Below are 23554 nucleotides of genomic sequence, written 5' to 3'. Positions count from 1 at the left end.
TATAAATACAATTTATAATTACAAACATTTTTTCAATTGCTGGTAAATATTTAACTACATCAATAAATGTTAAACTTAATCATTGGAGTCTTAATGTTTTTGAAATTCTTATATTTCTTCTTCGATCTTTTGGTGATTCTATTGGTTTGATATCCATTGCTGTTGATTCCTCAGTCTTGAGTTTCTCTATCGCTTCTTGATGCGTATGACTTTTTATTAATCTAAAAGATATTAGCGGTAACTCTAACTATCTAAAAGATATACTAAATACGCTTAAATATATCTAAAGGTTTCATATTTAATAGCCCTAACAACTACAACAAACAGTACTTACATTTAGATTTATAATTGTAAACTATAAACTCCTTATTTCGTTTCGAAAGATAGAATATCCTGAGCACAATATTACAGCGTATATCCATTTCCGGGGGTGATTTCTAGAATGAACACGTCGTTGATTATGCCACGTCATCTAGTTCCGGCGCGCCTTTCTAGAATATTCTACACGTTTCTGATTATGATTCATAATATCTCGGCGTTATAGTAACAGCTGTAACAGCTGTGAATTTATAGATTTATTCTATAGCTCTGTTAAGCGTCTGATGTGCGCGCCTATTTATACTATTCTATGCTCAGAAACATCTAGAACAAGTGTGTTGAGACTTGCGAATTATGAGACTTTTGATTGGTTAGAGCTTAATTGTCCAGAAACATCTAAAAAGCGCGTTGATACTTGTAAATTATGAGATTTGTGATTCGCTAACGTCCGCCAACTGGATTAAAAACAAATGTGTTCTAGTTTTATTGTGTCTTGCTTTTTGGGATTTATCTATATCGATATTACATGTTGGGCAGTAGTATTTATTTGCTTCCATTTTAATACTATATTTTTTATTAAAATTGATTTTAGAAGTTCAATGATTTATATTTTATTCATATATATGAATATTTTAAGAGTAATAGGGATAATAGGCTTTCAAGCTAAAGGTTGAACGGGCGGGTGAGTAAAAATGAAAAACATAAAAATAATTACAATTTCTACTTGAATTAGGAGTGAAACTCATAAAAATGAAAAATTAATTCGAGCGTGTGAGAATTAATTTTTCATTTTTATGAGTTTCGCGAGTAATTCAAGTAGAAATTGTAATTATTTTTATGTTTTTCATTTTTTACGAGCTCGACCGTTCGACCTTTGGCTTGAAAGCCTATTATCCCTATTACTTACGTCACGAGTTTATTACTTGTTTACTTCCTAGCCATACCAGAGCTCAAGGCTGCCGCTATAACCAGCAACCCTACGCAGATACTCACTTCACTTTCACCTATCTTCTATTCAGTGTCTTGTGTGCGACGTAAGCATCTACGTAGGTTGTTTACTAACTTCAGCCACTGCCCTGAACTCTGGCTTCCCTCCCTCTATGCAAACTACTAATTTATCACCCCAATAGGAACATGGTGTCCAGGGGACTGTGTAGAGAGTAGAGACAGGTGTGAAATGTCGAGACGGGAACATAGGGTCCACGGGACTGTGTAGAGACTAGAGACAGGTTAGAAGGGTCGAGACGGGAACATGGTGTCCACAGGACTGTGTAGAGAGTAGAGACAGATTTGAAGGGTCGAGACGGGAACATAGTGTCCACGGGACTGTGTAGAGAGTAGAGACAGGTTAGAAGGGTCGAGACGGGAACATGGTGTCTACGGGACTGTGTAGAGACTAGAGACAGGTTAGAAGGGTCGAGACGGGAACATGGTGTCCAGGGGACTGTGTAGAGAGCAGAGACAGGTGTGAAGGGTCGAAACGGGAACATGGTGTCTACGGGACTGTGTAGAGAGTAGAGACAGATTTGAAGGGTCGAGACGGGAACATAGTGTCCACGGGACTGTGTAGAGAGTAGAGACAGGTTTGAAGGGTCGAGACAGGAACATAGTGTCCACGGGACTGTGTAGAGACTAGAGACAGGTTTGAAGGGTCGAGACAGGAACATAGGGTCCATGGAGAAAGACCCACGGGATCTGTAGAGAAAGATAACGCGTCATGAATTTAACAATCATCTTTATTTTTTTTGCAAAATTCAGACATTAATTTTCTTCATAAATTTGATGAATTCGAATTGATTAATGGCAATAAACATGCCCCAAACAAAATGCCCCGGGCCGGGTCGTTTTTTGAAAAAAACGGTTTGAGAGATTTAAAGAAAGTTGATTTTATTTTTTAGAAACCAAAATAATTACACTCGTGTAATTCATTCAAGATTATATTTGAAATTAGTTTAGCTTTACCAGTAAATATATATTATTTCTGGGAGGAAATCTCGACGGGAAATTGCTTACTTCGCATCTTGAATTTTTACTTCTGTTGACATTGGAGGCGTTTTCTTGGTAAGTGCAGATCCACACCTCTCGTGATTGACGCAATCTGCTGAATGACAGAATCCAGGCTAAAATCTTTCTAGTGAAGATATCTAAAAATTAACCAATGGCAAACCACTGAATTGCTGAATTTTGAATCTGAAATACGTGTTGATATTAAATGTAATTGATTGAACCGTTTACGCGGGGAGGTGCGGATCTGCACTTAAGCTTATACCGTTTCCATCATTCGATCTTTTCAATGAAAAGTTTTCAAAAATCTAATTTGATTTTTTAAAATTGTTGGTAGGTTCACATGCGAAAAACGAATCCGATACGCGCCGTAGTGTTTTAGTTCAAATAATCGACTGTGGTGGCGCTATTGTACGGTAGGGTCGAGACGGGAACGGGTCGAGACAGTAACGGGTCGAGACGGGAACGTGGATGGCTCATATATATATATGACTGAACTGTCAATCAATATGACCTATATGTAACTCTGCATGCAGCCCCCTTTCCCGCCACTTGGCACTCTAATAAAGTTTCTTATATGGTACACACGGAATTCTTCCCAGCTGTTCTCGATCCTGTTTCTAGTGGAATCTCTACCACAAGCTTAGATCATCCTGTATCCCTCGTACTATATATATAAACCAGGGATACTGGATGATCCAAGCTACAGTTCACCCCCAAACTTATGATACGAGCCCCTGTGGGTTATCCATGCATGACTGTAATCGGCGCTACCTAGGTGGAGCTAGCGGACGGACTTGAAAACAATCGTATCTCGTATATCTTATGTTATAACTCGTATGTCCTCTGATAGTACATGATATTCAATTCAATTCACGATAATCGAAGGAAGGTGGGTATCGTGCGTGATTGATTACTGTTGAAGATTTAATGTAACTATTGTTCAGGGCAGTAGATTCTGATGATAACTGTCTCATAATCTGACCCAAGCTTACCTAACCTACGCCACAACAGGGCAAAATTTTTTGACCCCCAAAAAGCCAAGAAAGAAGAAGGCTATACATACTAATGTCTATTTATTAATTGATGAGACCTGTTTTTCTTGGATATTTTGCTTACTTTTTGGGGTACATACCTCATTTATGTCTTAACAGAATGCCAAAAATCGCGGACAACAACTGAATATCCGATATATTTCCAGATCTGTACCAATTAGATGGATTGGCAAAAAGACTCCTTAAGTCCAATTGAATGAGAGAGAAAATCCTCCATTTTGTCAAATTTCTTGAATTTTTACATTGTCACCATGCCTACGAAATGAAGTTATTTTTCTTGTGGGGTCTCAACAACTAAATCAGGGTGGCGTAGGCATGGTAACAATGTTCAAATCCAAGAAATTTGACAAAATGGAGGATTTTCTCTCTCATTCAACTGGACTTAAGGAGTCTTTTTGCCAATCCATCTAATTGGTACAGAACTGGAAATATATCGGATATTCAGTTGTTGTCCGCGATTTTTGGCATTCTGTTAAGACATAAATGAGGTATGTACCCCAAAAAGTGAGCAAAATATCCAAGAAAAACAGGTCTCATCAATTAATAAATAGACATTAGGCCTATAGCATAGGGAGCCAACCTGCAACCACCCATCCTCGCTTGCCAGGGGTCCGGTATCACTCCCGAACTAGCTTCCACCAGCCCCCACGAAGCGTGATTTCATCATGGCGCTGTTGCGCATGACGTCATATATCGATTTGCGAAATACTTCCTTGTTCCGTAAAATGTTCGCTGATTGGTCCATTTGACAGGAAAACCAACAGAAGTAACAAGCTTGTAACGACTCCAACGACTCGTGAGGTCAAGGGGTTCGGGGAACAGCTTTAGTGTAGGCCTAGTGGGTTCGAATCCCTTGACGGGTGAAGATGGCAACCACCTACTGTCTGTCACACCTACTCTCTGTGCGACGTTTTGGTCCGTAATTTCGTTAATAATTGGTTTATCTACCTTTATCACTAAAGTTGTTTTTGTTTTCATTTATGAGCGATAGTTTACTCAGCATACGCTCGCGTAATGCTGAAAAATCCGCTCCGCGGACGCTCGGAAAACGTTACAGTGACGTCATCACCTGCTCATTAGCATATCAAAATACAGCAGGTGGCGCCACGTGACGGGCCATAAAAGCCGTTTTTCAGCATTACGCGAGCGTATGCTAGGTAAACTATCGCAGATAGAAGAAAACACAAACAAATTTCTGCCAGTTCATGATTTATTTCTGTATGCAAATTCCTTACTGAACAAATTGATGCATAATATTTACAGATCAACTGATTATTAACGAAATTACGGATCAAAACGTCGCACGAAGAGCATGTGTGACAGACTATAGTCTGAATACCAGTCGTTGTTACGGTTCCGTACAACGTCTGACGCTCAAGTATCATATAGAGGTTTACTCCTGTTAATTGCAATGCAACAACTGATTTTAGTGTCAAATCAAACCTTTGTACTAAAATAAATTAATTAGTTACCTTGTTGACTTTGAAAACGTGTTTTATAATAATATTTTTGATGATTTAAATCGCGAACCAGAGAATTTATTGATTTGATTTGAATTAAATTGATTGCCACAATCGGGATTTCCAATGCGGACTAAATTAATAAAATGTGAAAATTCTCAATGTCTCTCTAAAATTACTCTAAATGTTAATTTTTGTTGATTTATAAAAATTTTGTCAATTTTAACAGTAAGATTTTGAAACAAGAATAATATCTCCATTGGCATTAATGTCAGTCCAAGTTCAAGTCCGAATCCGTAATTTACACTCCCCTCATGCACCACAAAAAGCCACCATATTTGTTATGTTGCTCACTTCAACTATTTTTTGAGCTACTACGATAGTCAAAAGCTACTTAGGATTACAAATTTATGCGCAAACAATAGTTAACTTCCGTCTGATTACAGAACAGTCAGTTTGAGGTAAGTTGATGGTGTTTTAAGGGGTGAAATAGACGCTCAAAGCCTCGTCCCTCAAAATGAGGGACGAAAATTAACCTTATATGAGCACTTTCGCCCTAGACGTTGTTTGGGGAACAACGACTAGGTACTAGACTAGCAACCACCCTACACAGGGGGTAGTTCTAAACGCCGACCAAAACCGTCCAATACAGACAAAAACCGTCTGATACCGACCTTAACTCATATCACTAGTAAGTGTCATAAAATAAAAGTTTTAATTTTAGATTGATAAACGAAGTTTGTTAGTGTTTTTTGTGAGGTCGCCCTGTGTGGTGCCAATGGCCATTATCTTTTAAACGTATCAGTACCTAGACATTTTTCTCGGATTTATGGCAGAATAACCACTCAAAACACAGATACACTATCAAAAACCCCACGGGCTGGCTGCATAGTCATGACTTAGATTTAAGACCAGTCTAAGACCAACTTAGTTCTATAGCCAATCTAACTACTTAAAGGCCCATTGGTATGAGCAGTAGTAAACCGGGTGGTAAGCACTTGAGATGGGCCGTCCCACTAGCTACAGTAACATGTTGATGATGTTTACAGTGAGTAAGGGTGGGTTACAACTGTAACTGTAGAGGTCACACACTGTAATATCTGACAAATTCATGAATTTTCATATAAAGTTCTGAGGTACTTTTAAATGGTGCAGTCTTATTGGGGATGAAAATCTGAAGCTTGTGATCATTTTCTGTAAGCAAAGGACCAAGATTAAAGAATTTTTTATCCGATTTTGATGAAATTTGGGCATAACACTTAACAAGTGTATGAAATTTCAGACTGATTCCTTGATCGGGAAAAAAGTTTGTTGTAGTGAGATTTTGGTACTATGAATTAGCCTATATTTTTGTTTATGTGTAGTGATGATCTAGGGTATCATGTTACTGTTACTGTGCCATGCAAGCTACGCTGATTCACTGGATAACTCCTCCCTTTACGTCATTCAAAGATTCAAATTTTGAAGAAAATACCAACGAAATTGCTTAATTACTCGAAGAGGAGGGTCTAAAACATAATTTTAACTGCAGAAATGGATATATTATACATTAGTATATATGTCTGACAAAAAGGAGGATCCAAATCGGATAACTGACAGAGAAAATAGGAGAATTCCAGTTTCCACCATTGGAGCTCCTCACTGCTCCACGGGTTCAAAGATACTGCCATGTCTGACATTGATTGGGCTTTTATACTGCCAGTGGGCCTTTAAGACCAGTCTTAAGACTACTTAAGATTTAAGACCACTTTTGGACGTAAGTCACAACTGTGCAACTGGTCTCAGGAACTGTATCCCAAGCCCATTGGTGAGTGCCTGGACTGGGTAAACTCTCAGACTTGCTCAGTTGCTGGCATTTCAGCCCACTTGGGACTTGGGAAATCTTTTTTAGCCCACTTGGGACTTTTGTCCCAGCGGGCTATTGCGTTCACTTTTCGTCCGTTTCGTCCGTCTGTAGATGGAATCCAGGTATATCTGAATCTGATATTTTAGTTACTCATGTATCTACCCTAGACACATCTTCAGCCCAAAAACTGGCCTTGTCAGAATCAAGATGGCCGACTGGTAGCCATTGTTGTTCGCCAAAATCAGCACGTATTACACATTTTTGAACATTATGAGGGAAATTATGAAGACGCTTTGACCAATTACCTTGATCTTTGGTATATATTTGAATCCCATAAGGGCCCATCAGCATAAGAAAAGTGGGTGGATTGGACGCAAGATGGCCGTCTTATGACCTTTTTAGTGCCCAAAAACGTCAATTTTGGTCAGAATTCTGAGTCCTGTAGCTTCCTACTGGTTTGCTATTTTTCATTGTAATTTGTGATGGGTATTCTATATGGAAAGGGATTGCAATGTTGTAGTTCATGACATTTTTTATGATTGTGTTGAGTTTCAAGGTCATAGGGTTTTGCATATGGTCACCAGGGGTTGTTGAATAGTAGAATAACTTGAGTATCTCCATATTACAGGAGGCATATTTTGTTATCACAATCAATTACAAAATTGTAGCTGCTGACATGTTCTATGATTGTGGTGAGTTTCAAGGTCATTGATTTTGTATATGGTCACCAGGGGGCGTTGAATATTGAAATTGTTAGATTGTTGAGCATTTGAAACCACTTCCCATGATGTCCCTGGACTCCTAGTTTTATGTAGTACCTTAAGGATACTGGGGTCAAAAACTTTTTGTCAGGCCCATGGCCTACACCCATAATAGTAAGTCTGACCTCTTACGATTTATTTTACATTCAAATTTGCTTGTTGCTGTGGCCTTTGGTCATTCTTCACGAGTAGCATGTGGGCTATGATTGCCACATTAAATGGTCCAGGTTTGAGTAAAATAAGCAAGACCGCCGGAGAGGTGAACAACGACCGATGTGTTTGGTGTCTAAGTAAACTCTGATTTATTTATCTACTCGCTACAGCATAACTTCATGCGGGGCTTACATAGGCGGGGTTACATGAACTGAGGGGAGTGCGTTACTGGTAACTGACATATAACAATTCCCGACATTCTCCCGGGCGACAGAAAATTACTAGATAGATGTAATTAAGAAAAATGTTACTACAACTAAATAATATCGATATTCGAATAAATGATGCATGTATATTGTTATAAATTTATGATAGTCAGATAAGGAACTACTGACAACTAAAAATGATGTGTATAATTGAAATTAATTCTAAAACTAAGATAATACAGTCTATTACATTGCGTTGTGTTTGTTGTTTAGGTCCGAGTGACCTAGCGTTGACCTGAGCGGTTATCAATTAATTAACTACTACATGTATCAGACAGCACGTTTTAGCCCATCTACTGATGTTATTTCTAGCCTCGGCAGCTGCCTTTCTCGTCGAATGACGTGTGACGGGTGCAGAATTTACGTTTGAGTCCGGTTTGCACGTGTTCGAGGGATCTGCGGCGCGCACTTCAAGAGGGTAGAGTTTGCTAATTGGTCGATTAGTCCTGCCATTCGAAATTTTGATCTCAGCGGTTCTAACTAAGCCGTCGTTCCCCGGAACGAGTTCCTCGACCAGTGCTAGTTTCCATTTCAGACGCGAATTATGATTGTCGTCGTGTACTAACACGACATCACCCTTTCTGATGGTATTTCCAGTTAATCCGCGATTTTTAAATTGGATGTGTCTTTCGCGTAGGGCTGTTACGTATTCCTCAGCCCAACGTTTCCACAGATGTTGTTTTAATGAACCGATTCGCACCGAACGTTTTTCAAATTCTGACGGCACATTTCCAAGCGTCGGGTCGGTCAGTTCATCGTAACTTACGAACAGATGCGGTAAACTCGCGATGAACAGTACGATATCGGGCGATTATTTACAGCTTGTTCAGTCTCTGATACGATCGTAATCAATTCCAGCAGGGATATTCGCGCACGCCCCAGAACTTTTTTGATCGCGGTTTTTGTTATTCCAACTAGCCTTTCGTAAAATCCACCAAACCAGGGGGCTCGACGAGTTATCATGACCCACTCTGATCGGTGTAGGCTGAAGTACTTTCGGGTTTCGATCGATTCGTATATCTTTTTGATAGCATTGTTACTCGCAATAAAGGTTGATTGGTTGTCCGATATTATTTTCTGTGGTAACGAACGTCTGGCAGCCATTCTCCTCAACGCGTGTAGGAATGTTGACGTAGTCATGTCCGTTACCACTTCCAGATGGATGGCACGCGTGTTCGCGCAAGTAAACAAGCATATATACGCGAGTGACTCCTCCCCGGATTTCGACCGAAGATGTAGTGCACCGGTGAAATCTAAACCACAGACGGTGAAGGGTGGAGCCTCTTTCAAACGCGAAGATTGTAACGGAGCACAGTTTGGTAACGAGTACGGTTTACCGGTGATATATTTGCATATGACGCATTTTCTCAACAACTTCCGAGCCACTTGACGAACACGAGTAATCCAATACTTTTGTCGGACTACGGTTATAGTAGATTCTGTACCGAGGTGTTTGACCTTATTATGGGAATCCAGTACGATTAATTCACTATATCTACAATGAGGTAACAATATCGGAAACTTTGCATCGTATCCGATGGGCGCGTTATGGAGACGGCCTCCAACACGAATGATATCATCTTCTAAAAACAAACGAAGTTTCGTTACGGGTGATGGCCTTTTCTTAGATTTATGTTCTAAACTAACTTTCACGTCATTGAAGTAACTCGATTGAACACCTTTGTTCCATAGATCTTCGCATTTTGCTATTTCGTTAGCAGTTATTTCATCCGATTCATGGTTTTCGCGTCTTAACTTTTTAATAAATCGTCGAACTAGCGCGGTTACGCGTAATAGCCTTGTTAACGAAGTGAAATCGTTCTGATCTATTACGTTACATATTCCGACTAACGCGGCCATTAATTCTAACTGCGGTATCGTATGTTTTTTAACAGGTGCCACACGCGATTTAGACATGACGAGTACCGTCTGATCTCCACGTTTTAGATAGACGCAAGCGCCGTATGCAAATTGGCTCGCATTGCAGAAAGTGTGCAATTCGTACTTAGCTTCCGATTTCGCTTCCGATTTCGAGTAGCGTCGATCAACGCGTATTTCGCTAATTTCACGCAATTCCGTTATCAACGAGATCCACGATTCGACTACGCGCTCGGGTAGGGTTTCGTCCCACTCATAACCTTCCGTCCACAACTGCTGTACGAACATCTTCGACTTAATATGGACAGGCGAGACGTATCCTAACGGGTCATAAAGGCTCGAGACAGCCTTAACGATTTCGCGTTTGGTAATCAAGTCAGGATTGGCGAACGCTTGTTTGTTTTTGAATGACAGCGTATCATTCACCGTATCCCATTGGAGTCCGAGCGTAGAAACAATAGTTTTCTCGTCCGATAAATCATCGGAATCTGCTTTGGCCTTTAGTAACAAAGAGTTAGAAGCATAAGACTGAAGTTTAAATCCGCCGTTTTTCATTATGCTATTGATATTCGTATAGTATTTCATGAGATCGCTCTCAGATTCACATCCACTAATCGCGTTGTCGACATATATATTTTTAACTAAGTCACGTGATACATGGTTATTATAATTATTTAGATGAAAACGAACAGTAGCATTTTATATAAAGGGTGAACTCACCACGCCGAACAATATAACCTTGAAGCGATAGGTTTTGAGTTCACTTTCTGGATTCTTAGGATCAGTCAACCATAGAAATTTCGTATACTCGCGATCATCATCGTGCAGACCAACTTGAAGAAACGCCTTTTCGATATCCGCCGACAATCAGAATTTATGCAACCTGAATCTGATCAGGATTGAACCGAGGTCATTCAGCAGCGTCGGACCGGTCTCCAAACAATCATTTAAACTAGGGTTTCCCGCGGTCGATAAAGACGCGTTATAGACGATACGGATAGGGGTTGTTGACGATTCCTTCTTGACCGCGCGATGCGGTAAATAATGACCTATGTTTCGGTCATCATCTGTGACTTCTTCGATGATGTCTCGCGATAATTGATCCATGATAATGTTGTGGTAAACATTTCGAATTTGCGGCGATAGCCGACGAATCATCGATTGTGTTATGTTTCGAGTAACATAATAATTTGTCGGAAGAGGGGCGTTTCCACTCTTCCACGGCAACTTCGCAGTATACCGTCCCGTGTCGGATGTCGTCAGGCTTGATTGACAGTAGTCGAGTAGATTGAATTCTTTTGAAGCCGCATCTGTTGCATCAGTTACGCCTATGGATTCGAGATCCCAGAATTTTTGGAGGTTGACTTCCTCCGAACGATGTGACGTAACATCCACGTTGTAAACTCGTGCGGAATTTATTGGATCACAATCACTAAGCAGTCCAGAGAGAAGATACCCTAATTTCGAAGATACTGCCGTGGGTCCATTTCCGCGGATTGTGTGGTTACCGACCACTGACCAATAGAAATCGGCACCGATTAAAATGTCGATTTCGAAGTGTGATTCGGTAGAAAACGGATGCGCTAATTTCAAACATTTCAGATACGGTAAATCTTTGATAGATCTGCCGGTTTGGTTTCGCATTGTCGACGCAATTTGTGGAACAATTAACGCCGTTATCGGTATGTCGGTTTCGTCAGAACATAGTGTAAAGTTCGCAACAATCAGTGACCGCGCACTTGATTGTTTCGCGCCAAATGTGTTGATCGATATAGTTTCGGTTTCTTCACTGTTTATATATAATCTTTCGGCTGTTCTTTGAGTAATAAAACTCCGCTGAGCGCCCTCGTCGAACAAGATGTTTACGTTAGTCGTTACGCCTTCGCGACTTTTTGCGTTCGCGATAGCTGTTTTTAATAACACTGTTCCATCGGCGGCGCCCAGATACTGATGTCAATCCCTGTCAGCTTTCTCATCGGTTGATTTTGCGACCACAGGTGTGGTTGATTTTGCATCTAAATGAACTGATGTGTGATGCTTTTTGCCGCAGTTTGTAACTCTGCATCTGTTTTTCGATAAGCATTTCGTCGATTTGTGACCGCTCGAGAGACAATTAAAGCATAAATTATCCCTAGCAACAATTTCTCTGCGTTTTTCAGCATCTGGAAACGTTTTACAGTCCACCGCAACGTGATTGATCTTTTTGCAGAACGCACATTTTCGATCGTTTTCCCGTGAAAAATTGTCTGTTTTTCGCCGTTACTGCGAACGCTCCCACGGTCGGCGAATTGGCGGGAAAATCATCCTCTATCGTAAGGCTTTCGATACTAGCCTCGAAGGCCTCAATTTCTTTAAGGAGTGACTTTCTTAGTTCAGTCAGGCTCCAAGCATTGTTGCCGTGGTCTCTGGTAATCTGTTGTTTAGTTCCGCTCGGTAGTTTTTCCATTATGATGGGTACTAACAGATCTCCGTACGATTCTTCGGATTTTCCGAGTGAATTTAATCCACGAATATAAGATTCCAGAGAGTCATAGAAATTCCGAAGTGAGTTGTCGCGATCACTCGGTGGTGAAAGCTCCCACAACGCTTTCATGTATGCGGCCACAATTTTGTGTGGTGTCCCGTACCGGTTTAACAAAAGTTCCAAAGCTTGATTATAATGTTCGTTTGTTAAACTCAGGTTTTCGATCGTTTTTGCAGCGTCGCCCTTTAGCTGTGCGGATAGATATTGGAACTTTTGGATATTCGTTAAGTTCTCATCACTATCAACTGCCGAGAAAAACCCTTCGAAGAACGTTTGCCATTTCAGAATATCGCCATCGAATGTTGGCAAAGATAACTTCGGCAACTGGATCGGTCTTTTCGCAGTTTTTTGTTGCTCGGATTTCATGCGCGTTGTCGGTTCGATTTGATTCTTTTTCCGTTCGAGGTATCCGATGAAGGTTGATAGTTCGATGTTTATTGCGTTCATATAATCATCGGTTTCACACACGAGGTCTTCGAGTTTCCCTAACTCTGCGTTCGCAATCAGTTCCGAATCATATCCTGCGATAACTTCCAATTTTGTACGTATTCTAGTTATGACGCCAGACAATTTGTCTAGGCTTTCGTCACTTTCCGAATGAAGTAACTCCCTCGCCTGATCAAAAAGTTTCGTCATCTGTCGAATTTGCGCATTTCGCATTATCTCTTCTTTCGACGGCATCTTGGCTGAGTTTCCGAATTTACTGCTTGTATATCCTGGTCACGGCACCAAAATGTGGGCTATGATTGCCACATTAAATGGTCCAGGTTTGAGTAAAATAAGCAAGACCGCCGGAGAGGTGAACAACGACCGATGTGTTTGGTGTCTAAGTAAACTCTGATTTATTTATCTACTCGCTACAGCATAACTTCATGCGGGGCTTACATAGGCGGGGTTACATGAACTGAGGGGAGTGCGTTACTGGTAACTGACATATAACAATTCCCGACATAGCAGCAGTGGTAGTGCTACAAACTAGATCACTTTACTTTCAGTTTCTCTAGAATGACTGTGGTCAACCTTGCCCAGTCTCACTCTCATGGGCTTGTCACATTCAATAATATATATGTTAATGATAATGATGACTGATCCACACTAATGACCACTATCTATGTTTGCGATTTTAAGGATCGGTCTTCGGGATTGGACCAGTACATAAGTGAATGAAATGTGACAAGCCTCAGCGGTCTCATACTTCATGTTGCCTGAGTGGGCCTTCTTATCTCTCAGACTCTCGGTTTCACTGTGCAGTTGCTCATTGTATATTTCAGTCAGTGAGAGATGGCTGGTGCTGCTATGAGACAGGGATTGATACAGTTATTCCGGAGCGGCGTCAACAGTTTCAGGCTCCGCAACCCGACGTACCCCTCTGCTGCATACCTCTGCAACAGTATATACAGCAGAAATATCTCGTTTAATGTTCAAGATTCTGATGATTTCCAAGATCGAGTTCTCGATAGTAAAACTCCAGTCATCGTTGATTTTCACGCCACGTATGTAACTTACATTCATTCAATAATTCAATGCTCTAGGCCTTTTTATCATAGTCTACGATCAACCTCAGTTAATGCATATGATTTTGGACTTAACCTGTTAGCCCACTTGGGACTTAAGTCCCATCCGTCTATTGTGTTCACTTTTCGTAATTTTACGTACATTTTTATCTGAGTTAGACATACCGGCTTCCCGTATGAAAATATAGGCCTACTACAATTTCTTAAAAGGACTGAGATATCTTATTCCGACTTATGAAATCTGACCCAATCGTAAATTTTGTACATATTATTCCCAAATGGATCGGTACTTGGGGAATTGACTGAGTTAAGCGTATCGGTACTCTGCTGTACACCGAGGGCCTTGAATATTGAGGTCAAATTGTCAAGTACAGTGTTCTTGGACCAGTAGGCCTAGTTAAGAAATTATGCATTGACAAAAAAGTGTTAACTTAGGATGCCAAATTGGCAATCCAGCATGGGCGTCCCCAGGATTTTTTTGGGGGAGTTTGATTTTAGAAATAGGGGGTCCTCCCCGGAAAATTTTTGAAAATTTCGTGCAAGCAGGTGTGTTCTGGTGCAATCTTCGGCCGATAAGTAGACTGGTCACAGTTTACTTAACATATATTGATTTTATTTTGCTAATTTAGCAATGTGCCGACGTTTAAAGATTCAAAAAGGGGGTTCGTTCGAACGACCGAACCTCCCCTAGGGACGCCCATGTCCAGTCCTTTTACATATCGCTTATGTGCGTGTTTGATAAATTGCTCAAATGTTGACTGTATCTCTGATCTGTGTATTGATATATCACCGCTGTGCACGTATGCTGTTTGTTTGTAGTTGGTGTGGTCCGTGTAAACTATTAGGACCACGATTAGAATCACTGGTGACCAAACATGATGGCAAGTTACAACTAGCGAAAATAGATATCGATGAAAATGAAGAAATAGCTTTCAAATATCAGGTAAACAAAAACCCTTACTTGAAAGTTTATTGATGCCTTTAGAAATAACATTGTATGTGTATGTGTATGTATATGTGTATGTATGTATGTATGAGGTTCAAAATAAGCTCGGACGAGTAGATTTCTCATTGGGCTAGTGCGTTGTCAAAATGTCACTTGCCTGTTGGGCAAGTGGGTTTTTTGTTGGAAGCACAAAGCATAGATATGAGGGATTTTCTTCCTGAAATAGGCCTATATATTTAACCAGTTTATGCCTGTCATGTAGGCGTAATGATGCAGTGCACACATGCCCACCTTCATAAAATTTTAAGATTGCTTTTACAGAAGTAATCACTTAAAAGTGATACAGAGCTGGCAATATTACCATAGGGTTGGTCGGGTTACGTGAAACAGTCAATTGAGTCGATAAGATTAAAAATATTTGTGTATAATGAATAAATGCGATAAAGTCCAACAATAATACCAAAAAATGCAAAGTTCTTGGCTAGAAATGTATATGTATTTGAGCGACGTTGCGGCTAAAGACTATTACCCCTCTAATTTGTCAATTACCTACTCTGTACTTTACTATTGTTTTCAGGACATTGTTTTTAATTCCTTTAATCTGTATTCAACTTATAATCACTCACTTAGTTCCTTTGTTACATTCCTGTATAAAATATCTTGTCAATCCATTCATATTCAGTACGCCTGGCCTGATGATAGCTTATCGTTTTTAGCCTAAACGTTACTCAAATATATATACATTTCTATATTCAAGAACTTAGCATTTTTGGCTGGCTGAATTACTATGGGATTTCTCATGTTTAAACAGTCAATTTTTTTGGCTTCACTAAGAGTGAGAAGGGCTAGTGGAATATCTGGAGGGCTAGTAGAGATGTAACTTGCCTCTCGGGCATGTGAGTGGTTTTCCTTATTTTGAGCCCTGTATATATTGCCTTATATTGTCGACAATGGATAAATATTAAGAATCAACAAAGTAAATTTGAAAATTTGACGAACTTATATACTAACCAAGATCTAAGTAAATGAAAAATTTGAAACTATGCATTATGTTGTAATAGTTGTTTGTGCCTTATATTTGCTTATGAATTATACATTAGCAGAACTAAATCATTTGTCGAAAGTTGTCGGCCTGCACACAAAATCCTATTAGATAAGGCCATACAAAGAAATACCCTAATTTCTCATCAGAATATTTACTGATGAGTGATGAAGGAGGGCGAATTATTTGTATTGGCTTTTAGCCCACTTTGGACTTTAGTCCCAGCAGGCTATTGAGTTCACTTTTCGTCTGTCATAGCGTCCGTCCGTTCGTCGGAGCGGAATCCAGTTACTATGGGATGTTTTGAAGATGATGTTCCGATATTATGTCTTTATATTTGGGTTACACATGTATCTACCCAAACTTTCCATTGTCTTTTGCCCTAATGAGGCTCTGAAGTCGTTTCGATTCTTTCTAACGATACTAAAGATTCTCTCGCACTGCGCATTCGAGACTGGTATAATCAACACTTGAAGCATCACCCTGGGTAAAATAGTGAACCTGCAGAGAAAATTCAATTTGGTGGATGATTTATATTCTATACAACTAAGTTCCTCTACCCACTGTTAATGGATTATGTTATTGTCATTTTGACAGTAGACCCATCAACTCTAAGGACAAACGGTTGATGACGCAAAAAGTTAATGTTCGTAACTGAAATATCATCTGCTTTGGCATTTGCAATATGGGTGGTTTTGGTTCTACCACAAGTGTAACAAATCTCTTCGGTCGCCTCAATTTACAAATGTGGATGGGATGCCTCCTTTTGTGGACCGATTTCCATCAATAAACATGAACAATAGGATACAACAATGGCTTCTTCACCCGATTGTAAGGGACCGCTTCCGGTCTTACAGGTTTACATCAAAATACATATACGGACTAAACTAAACAAAGGATACGGACTCGGTTAAGCCTAGTCTGTCACACCACCCCCTCCCTAAAATGAGTCGAGGCCGTGGCTCGACTCCTGGAAAAGATATACAACTAAACGTTCGGATTACCGGCACAGTCCTATAAATTTAAATGTTCTGCTAAATTGTTCGCAATGGATGCCGTTTCCTCCATTGCCGTGGTAAATGATGCCTTCTCCATCGTGGCCACCGACGTACCACCTACTTGATCCTTATCGAAAATCCACCAGGGTCGTTACAAACGTGAAACAAACGGATAAAGCCTGGGCAACCATTAAAAGGTGTTCCCAGGGATGCAACCACGAGAGGTATTGCAATCCGCGTTGGCCATCCTTGCGAATCACTACACACTATTTACACGTTACTCCAGCTATATACAGGTATTTACAATCTCAACGCTTGAACAACTTCGGTTTTGATGGTCCCTGTCCGGCAACTCCCTAACTTGAGCGTGTGGAGCCCTCCGGGGCTATCCGGTTAGGAAACCTGAAAAGATGAATAGCAAAAACACTCGGCAGACAAAATGTTCACAGATGTGCAGGGTAAGGCTGGTTGCGAAGGAAAAACGCAACAGGGTACCATTAGGTGTCCGAACAGGTAGGGCAACTGGGAAGCAAGCAGAATGCAGCGGAGTACCATTGGCAGGTGTCCAGTGCATACCAATGCAATTCCAAATTGACCCCAATTAGGTGTGGTGGGGGTACCACGTCCCATCTAAATGCGCCTTCACCATCCTGACTACATGGTCGCCTACGATCTCCATCGCCTTGTTGCGGTAGTGTATACCTACAACAGAGATGCTAGTTTTCCGGAAATATCCGGAATTCCGGAAATTTAGGATCGCCGATGTCAATTCCGGAAATTGGGTGAGAATTCCTCGCGGCAACCAGTAATGGCACGGACCGTAAAAGCGTTCGTTTGCTTGTACTCGTCGTCGCTTCTGTGTTATTTTATCTTGGTCTCCGTTTCCAAGGATGTTCTGCTACAATGTATATATGTGTGCTTGTGGTGGTATCTGTGCGTGCGTAGGTGGAGCGCCACTGTTGTGACGCCATTTACAATTATCTTTACGCGCCGTTGTACATCGTCCCGCTGACGGCCAACAATGTGAAGATGCACGTGGTAATAATTAAGATGATATTTAATAAATATCATCTTAATTATGACCATGCGCGTGCTATGTCCTGAGGCACGCAGCTTTGTAACTTTCTTTTTGCCTGCAGCTGTCAAGCGGGGCGGTCTGCAAAATGAGCACGCACGGAAAGATTGTCAGTCGGGAGTCGGCCGATATAAAGGCAATTGACAGCGGTATAAAAAATAAATTTAACTGGCACTGGCTAGAGTGTAAGGACAGTAACGGGGACTACTTATCGAACTACATTCGTAAGTTAGACTTAGCTGGCGTGGCGTACTGCGTCGTTTGTAAAGACCAGGTCAAATACGGTAGTGGCGGGAAAAAAGATATTCTTCGTCACCCGGATAGCGCGCGGCATAAGAAGGCAGCGAGGGATGTGAAGCACAACGAATGCCTGCCGTCATATTTTCAGATGAAAGATGCCGATCGTGATACTGCATCTCCGGCGATGCAAAAACGCAAAATTTTTCCTGGGGGAGAATTTTTCAGACCCCCCCCCCCGTTCTAAATTCCGGAATTTTGGTACTTTGGCCCTAGCATCTCTGCTACAAAGTCGTTGTCATTCAGGTCAAGGTGGTCGATCTGGATGAAACCTGCTCTTACCGAGTGGACATTTATGCATCCGTCCGACGAATGTGTTCCCCGATTTTCCGTATACCGGGAGACGACCTCGGGACTTCCAAGTGAAAAAGAGGAATACCAGAATATCGTTTGGCCAGCATGGCATATAACTGGTATAGGTGCTCGGTGGTCTCCCAATTATCCCGGATGTCGTTAACACCGTGGTTGAACACAACCGCTGAACAGGTAACATGACTCTGCTGTACGGTCTGGATCAGACCGCCGATACCCTCACCCGGATGGGCAATCAGGAAAACATCTGGTGACTTCCAGCCCTTGTACAGTCAACTACCCGTTCCTCGAGGCGTGTAAGCTTCGGGTCGAGATCCTGACCCACCACATTCGTTAACCATTGACTTTAGTTCTCTCGACAAAGACCGGAACCTGGGTCTCGACAGGGTACAGCCACGTCTTGACGCAATGAACGCTTTGACGCCGCAGATGATGGCTCCTACCACTACACGACTGGGGTCGTATAAGTGCTTAATGCAGGAGTCCACCAGCTTTCGAGTGTCTGTAAATTAAATGTATTTCGTAATTGGTTTTTCTTTTGCGCGAAGTTGAAAGCCGTGGGTTTCATATTTTTTGAGAAATTTAACAAAAAGTTTCAAAAATTTGATTAATTTGAGCACGTTTTTTTATGCAGCATCTTTAACCGTCCAAAATAACACATGTGAAAATTCAATGCTATTTGCGTCAGAAGAACTTTATATCGCCAAGATGAGACGCTTGGTTCGGTAGTTATGGGCTTTCAAAGGCGAAACCCTACAAAATCTTGGTTCTATAATATTTGTGTTGATACGGTTTTGACTTCCATCACGACATCATAACATTGAACAAGGTGGATCAGCTGGTGCGCGTTATTTCACAAACAAAATGGCGGCACGATTGAATAGGTTGATATTCATCATTTCTAGCGCGAATACTGATATTCAAGGCGTATGATATAACGATTTATTGTGTGCGATGTGTTCAATGATTCATCTAGTTTTGATATCCTGTGAATAAGGTAACGTTGCATCAAGATATCTGACGAAAATGTGGTTTCGAAATGCGGAAATTTACTTCCGTGTTCGCCACATGGCTGATTTACTGATAGCATCACATTTTTTGCCCACTTGGGACTTTAGTCCCAGCGGGCTATTGCGTTCACTTTTCGTCCGTCCGTCCGTAGACGGAATCCAGTTATTTTGGGAAGTTTTGAAGACGCTTCAAGGTAATGTCTTGATATTTGGGTTACACATGTATCTACCCTAGACACATCTTCAGCCCAAAAACTGGCCCTGTCAGATTCAAGATGGCCGACTGGCAGCCATTGTTGTTCGCCAAAATCAGCACTTTTTACACATTTTTGAACTTTTTGGGGGAAATTTTGAAGACGCTTTGATCAATTACCTTGATCTTTCGGATATATGTGAATCCCCCCAGGGCCCATCAGCATAACAAAAATTGGGTCGATATGACTCAAGATGGCCGTCCTATGACCTTTTTAGTGCCCAAAAATGTTAATTTTGGCCCAAATTCTGAGTCCTGTAGCTTCCTACTGGTTTATCATTTCTCATTGCAATTTGTGATGGGTATTCTTTGGAAAGGGATGTTTTATAGCTAAGACAGGTATTTTTCATCAGCCAATTATGACGCAATTGGCGGCCATCTTGGTGTCAGCAGTACTCATTCGTTAGTGGGAAAAAGTTTTTCCACATTATATTGATACCTAAGCGTATTTTGTTACCACAATCATTTAGAATATTGTAGCTCATAACGTGTTCTATGATTGTGGTGAGTTTCAAGGTCATTGGTTTCTGTATACGGCCACCAGGGGGCGTTGAATAATGCAATATCTTAGTATTTCTATATTATATTCGTATCAATGCATATTTTGTAGCCACAATCAATTGCAAAGTTGTAGCTCATGACATCATCTATGATTGTGGCAAGTTTTAAGGCCATTAGTTATTCTATATGGTCACCAGGGGGCGTTGAATAGTAGAATAACTTAGTATTTCCTTATTATATTGGTACCTAGGCATATTTTGTTACCATGATCAATTACAAAGTTATAGTTCGTGACATGTTCTATGCTTGTGGTGAGTTTCAAGGTCATTGGGTTTTGAATATGGTCACCATGGGGCGTTGAATAGTAAGTAGAATAACTAAGTATTTCCATATTAAAGTGGTAACGAGGCATATTTTGTTATTACAATCAATTACAAAATCGTAGCTGCTGACATGCAATCCTATCGTGAAATTATTTAAAATCATGTCAGTCTGCATTGGCATCAATGTCAGTCCTAGTTTAAGTCCGAATCCGTATTACCCTCCCATCATGCAACACGAAATCCACCATATTTGTTATGTTGCTTCACTTCAACTATTTTCTGAGGCGACTAGTCAAAAGTCAGTTTTGAGTTACTACGATCATCAAAAGCAATTTAGGATTATAAATTTATGCCCAAAGAATAGTTAACTTCCATCGGATTACAGAACAGTCTTTTTGAGGTAAGTTGATCATGTTTTAAGAGGTGAAATAGACGCTTGAAGTCTCGTCCCTCAAAATGAGGGATGAAAATTAACATTATACGAGCACTTTCGCCCTAGACGTTGTTTGTGGAACGAAGGCTAGGTACTAGACTAGACCTAGAACTGTTACTCTACAGTACTGTGGTGATGGTATAATTTGTGTGATTTATTTCAGGTTCAAGCAGTACCGACAGTGATAGCGATGAAAGCAGGTCAAGAAATTGGCCGATTTGTTGGAATGAAAGAGGAAGACGTAATCGATGATTTTATTGCTAAGATTTTATAGTACACGATCGTCTGTTCTGGTGTGATCTGGATTAGTGTTTTTAATGTAAGATACAGTCAACCTTGGTAATTGCGTCCCAGGTTTAACCATATAAGCGCTAATTTCATGTTAATAAATAGGACAGGAGCCATTTGTAAGTACATTGTAATGTTATTCCCTTTCAATTTCTGTTTTCACTACAGTAAACTCTTAGTCGGATCCGGCTGAGTCGTATAACCGCTCAACTCGGTGCAATATAAAAAGAATTTTCTGTTTACTATATGAAGTAATGCTTTCGTATTCGCCTAAGCCATAGCCGGTCAAGTCGGATAATCGCCTATCTCGTAGCAATGTCGTTTTCGTTACTTACTACTTACTGATGACCATTTCACTGATATTGATCTTGCACGGCACCATAAGTATATAAAAAGATATATATAGTACCTTGGTCTTCGATATTGGAGGATCTAAGCAACAGTTCACCCCCAAACTTCTAATATGAGCCCCTGTGGCAAAAACTGAGGTAACTTATTCAAATAGTACACATTTGATAATTCATTTACTTTTTTTCTGCATATAACAGTTTTTACAGTGAATAAACCTTATATTAGTCCTTAATAAATGAGTTCCAAAATATTTAAAAAAATTGATCTTCCAAGTAGGATTCCGGCTATGTCAGACGAAATGATCGGGTACAAATTGATCCGACTTAGGCAGAGTTTACTGTATTGGTTATAATAAACAGATTTTCTGGTGCCCCAAAGTTTGTTGTAACGAGGTTCCACTGTACTTATTCTAAGAACTAAAATAAGATGCACCGGGTGTCCTTGACCTTCTTCTCCGTGGATGGTGCCTGATGTTTCAGATAGTTTTCTAGTGTCCTTAAATGTAGCCACAAGAGGCAAATTATACATCTGTTATGCAACTATTATACTGGTTTTTGGCTTAAATCATTCTTCATACAGACTACAAGGGCAGATCTAGGATCTTATTTAGGTCGGGTTGCACCCCAAAATAGGGCATATCATATAGTCATATCTCGATACACCGCCCACATCGGGGATTCGTGATTTTGCCGGTATAGCGAGTATGGTGGTGTATCGGGGTATTTATTACAAGCGTTCCATTCCTGTACCATCATTTCATCCTACCCCGGGCAGGGATTTGAACCTGATGGAATCGCTAAACTCGCTAGCCACGGTGTCTCAATGCCATCAGGTTTGAATCCCACGGTCTGTATCTTATTCAGATGACCCAAGAGCTGTCATATCAGTCTAATAACGTTTAAGTTTTCAATGATAAATAAAATCAATTGCCATGTACACACGGCAGGCACCACATATCCACTCACGAGCTAACCGGAAAAGGCCTACAGTACTACTGCAGCGCACTTTTAGTTCAGATGGCGGATCGGTATCAGGACATTCAAGCCACAGCACCATCTATCACTACTCTACTTGTTAATGTATTGTTGTACCTACCTATCTCGCTCGTAGATTGTACCTTAGAACTGAGTTATGGTTCAGGCATGACTGTATTGTATATCATAACCTAATCGATTTTTTTCACTGGCGAACGGAATATCGAATGGATTATGTATGTGTTTGTATAGGAATGTAGGAAGGAAATTCATTTGCGGTGGCGGTAAATCGGGATTTTTGTAATGCATTTGAGATACGGCTGTTCAGTATTTTGAAATATGTGGGCAGTAATAGAGGTTGGCGGTGTATCGAGATATGACTGTAGTCCTAATTTAAAGGGCAAAAATAACTAATTTTTGATAATACAGAGACAAGCTTATGAATTATGAGTTAGGTTGGTAAGGTTACTATTATTAATTCATAGAATAAAAGGATTATCTCCTAACTGAACATCACTTCATCCGCACAGTGTTATGGATTACCTGAGGTTGACTACCCAATTTAGAATGTAATTTTTGATACAAATAGTGATATTCATTGGTTTATGAAAATATAAGAATATAATGAAGTTTGTTGTTCATTTCAAGTTTCCCTCAATGTTGACAAATTCACTGATTGCAGATTCTCTAGTCAGGGGTGGATCTGGACCTTAGTTTAAACAGGGCCGTCGCAACAGGGGTGGCCAAAGCCGCCCCACTTTTTTGCTTAACAAAATTTTTTTCAAAAGCACACTGTACCGCGTAGCAGCTCGTCGTTCTCTGTACTAGGTGGTTGGCTCACGGGTTCTCATGCTTCTGTGAATGAGACTGAAATGGCCCCAAAACGCATCTCCGGCCATCTCCGGCCATTGAATTTTCAAAATTTTTCTAAGGGAGGGCCCCCATACCCCCTTGAGAAATAAGCCTCGCCAC

The 23554-nt window shown here is 40.6% G+C and overlaps 3 protein-coding genes across 4 annotated transcripts; 1 reads left to right on the top strand and 2 right to left on the bottom strand.

The window, feature by feature from the left end:
* The first annotated feature begins 2964 nt into the window (after window positions 1-2964).
* LOC141903810 (thioredoxin, mitochondrial-like) lies at window positions 2965-23201 on the top strand. 2 transcript variants are annotated; one of them, XM_074792134.1, is made up of 4 exons: window positions 2965-3214; window positions 13537-13758; window positions 14599-14722; window positions 21133-23201. In XM_074792134.1, the coding sequence occupies exons 2-4, from the start codon at window positions 13547-13549 to the stop codon at window positions 21241-21243; spliced, it is 447 nt and encodes a 148-aa protein (XP_074648235.1). In that variant the 5' UTR covers window positions 2965-3214; window positions 13537-13546; the 3' UTR covers window positions 21244-23201. The 2 variants fall into 2 exon arrangements, with proteins under 2 accessions (XP_074648235.1, XP_074648237.1); XM_074792136.1 differs by having other exon boundaries at window positions 3198-3254.
* On the bottom strand, window positions 8114-10296 carry LOC141904370 (uncharacterized). Its single transcript, XM_074792956.1, has 2 exons — window positions 8858-10296; window positions 8114-8624 (listed from the first exon to the last, which is right to left on the bottom strand). The coding sequence occupies exons 1-2, from the start codon at window positions 10294-10296 to the stop codon at window positions 8114-8116; spliced, it is 1950 nt and encodes a 649-aa protein (XP_074649057.1).
* Window positions 10609-11385, bottom strand: LOC141904369 (uncharacterized). The gene has a single exon (XM_074792955.1). The coding sequence runs from the start codon at window positions 11383-11385 to the stop codon at window positions 10609-10611; it is 777 nt and encodes a 258-aa protein (XP_074649056.1).
* Window positions 23202-23554: the final 353 nt, after the last annotated feature.

This window comes from Tubulanus polymorphus, chromosome 4 (assembly GCF_964204645.1).
Source record: "Tubulanus polymorphus chromosome 4, tnTubPoly1.2, whole genome shotgun sequence".
Lineage (NCBI taxonomy): Eukaryota > Metazoa > Nemertea > Palaeonemertea > Tubulaniformes > Tubulanidae > Tubulanus > Tubulanus polymorphus.
The sequence above is the reverse complement of the archived record's forward strand: the minus strand, read 5'-3'. Positions and strand labels throughout refer to the sequence as shown.

Excerpts from the sequence above, each read along its gene's own strand:
- LOC141904370 (XM_074792956.1), bottom strand. The coding sequence starts at position 10,296 with ATGAAAAACGGCGGATTTAAACTTCAGTCTTATGCTTCTAACTCTTTG. Across the intron at positions 8,625-8,857 it reads GAATCGATCGAAACCCGAAA|TTACGATGAACTGACCGACC; the intron begins GTACTTCAGCCT and ends TCTGTTCGTAAG.
- LOC141904369 (XM_074792955.1), bottom strand. The coding sequence starts at position 11,385 with ATGCGAAACCAAACCGGCAGATCTATCAAAGATTTACCGTATCTGAAA.
- LOC141903810 (XM_074792134.1), top strand. The coding sequence starts at position 13,547 with ATGGCTGGTGCTGCTATGAGACAGGGATTGATACAGTTATTCCGGAGC. Across the intron at positions 13,759-14,598 it reads ATCGTTGATTTTCACGCCAC|TTGGTGTGGTCCGTGTAAAC; the intron begins GTATGTAACTTA and ends GTTTGTTTGTAG. Across the intron at positions 14,723-21,132 it reads AAATAGCTTTCAAATATCAG|GTTCAAGCAGTACCGACAGT; the intron begins GTAAACAAAAAC and ends GATTTATTTCAG.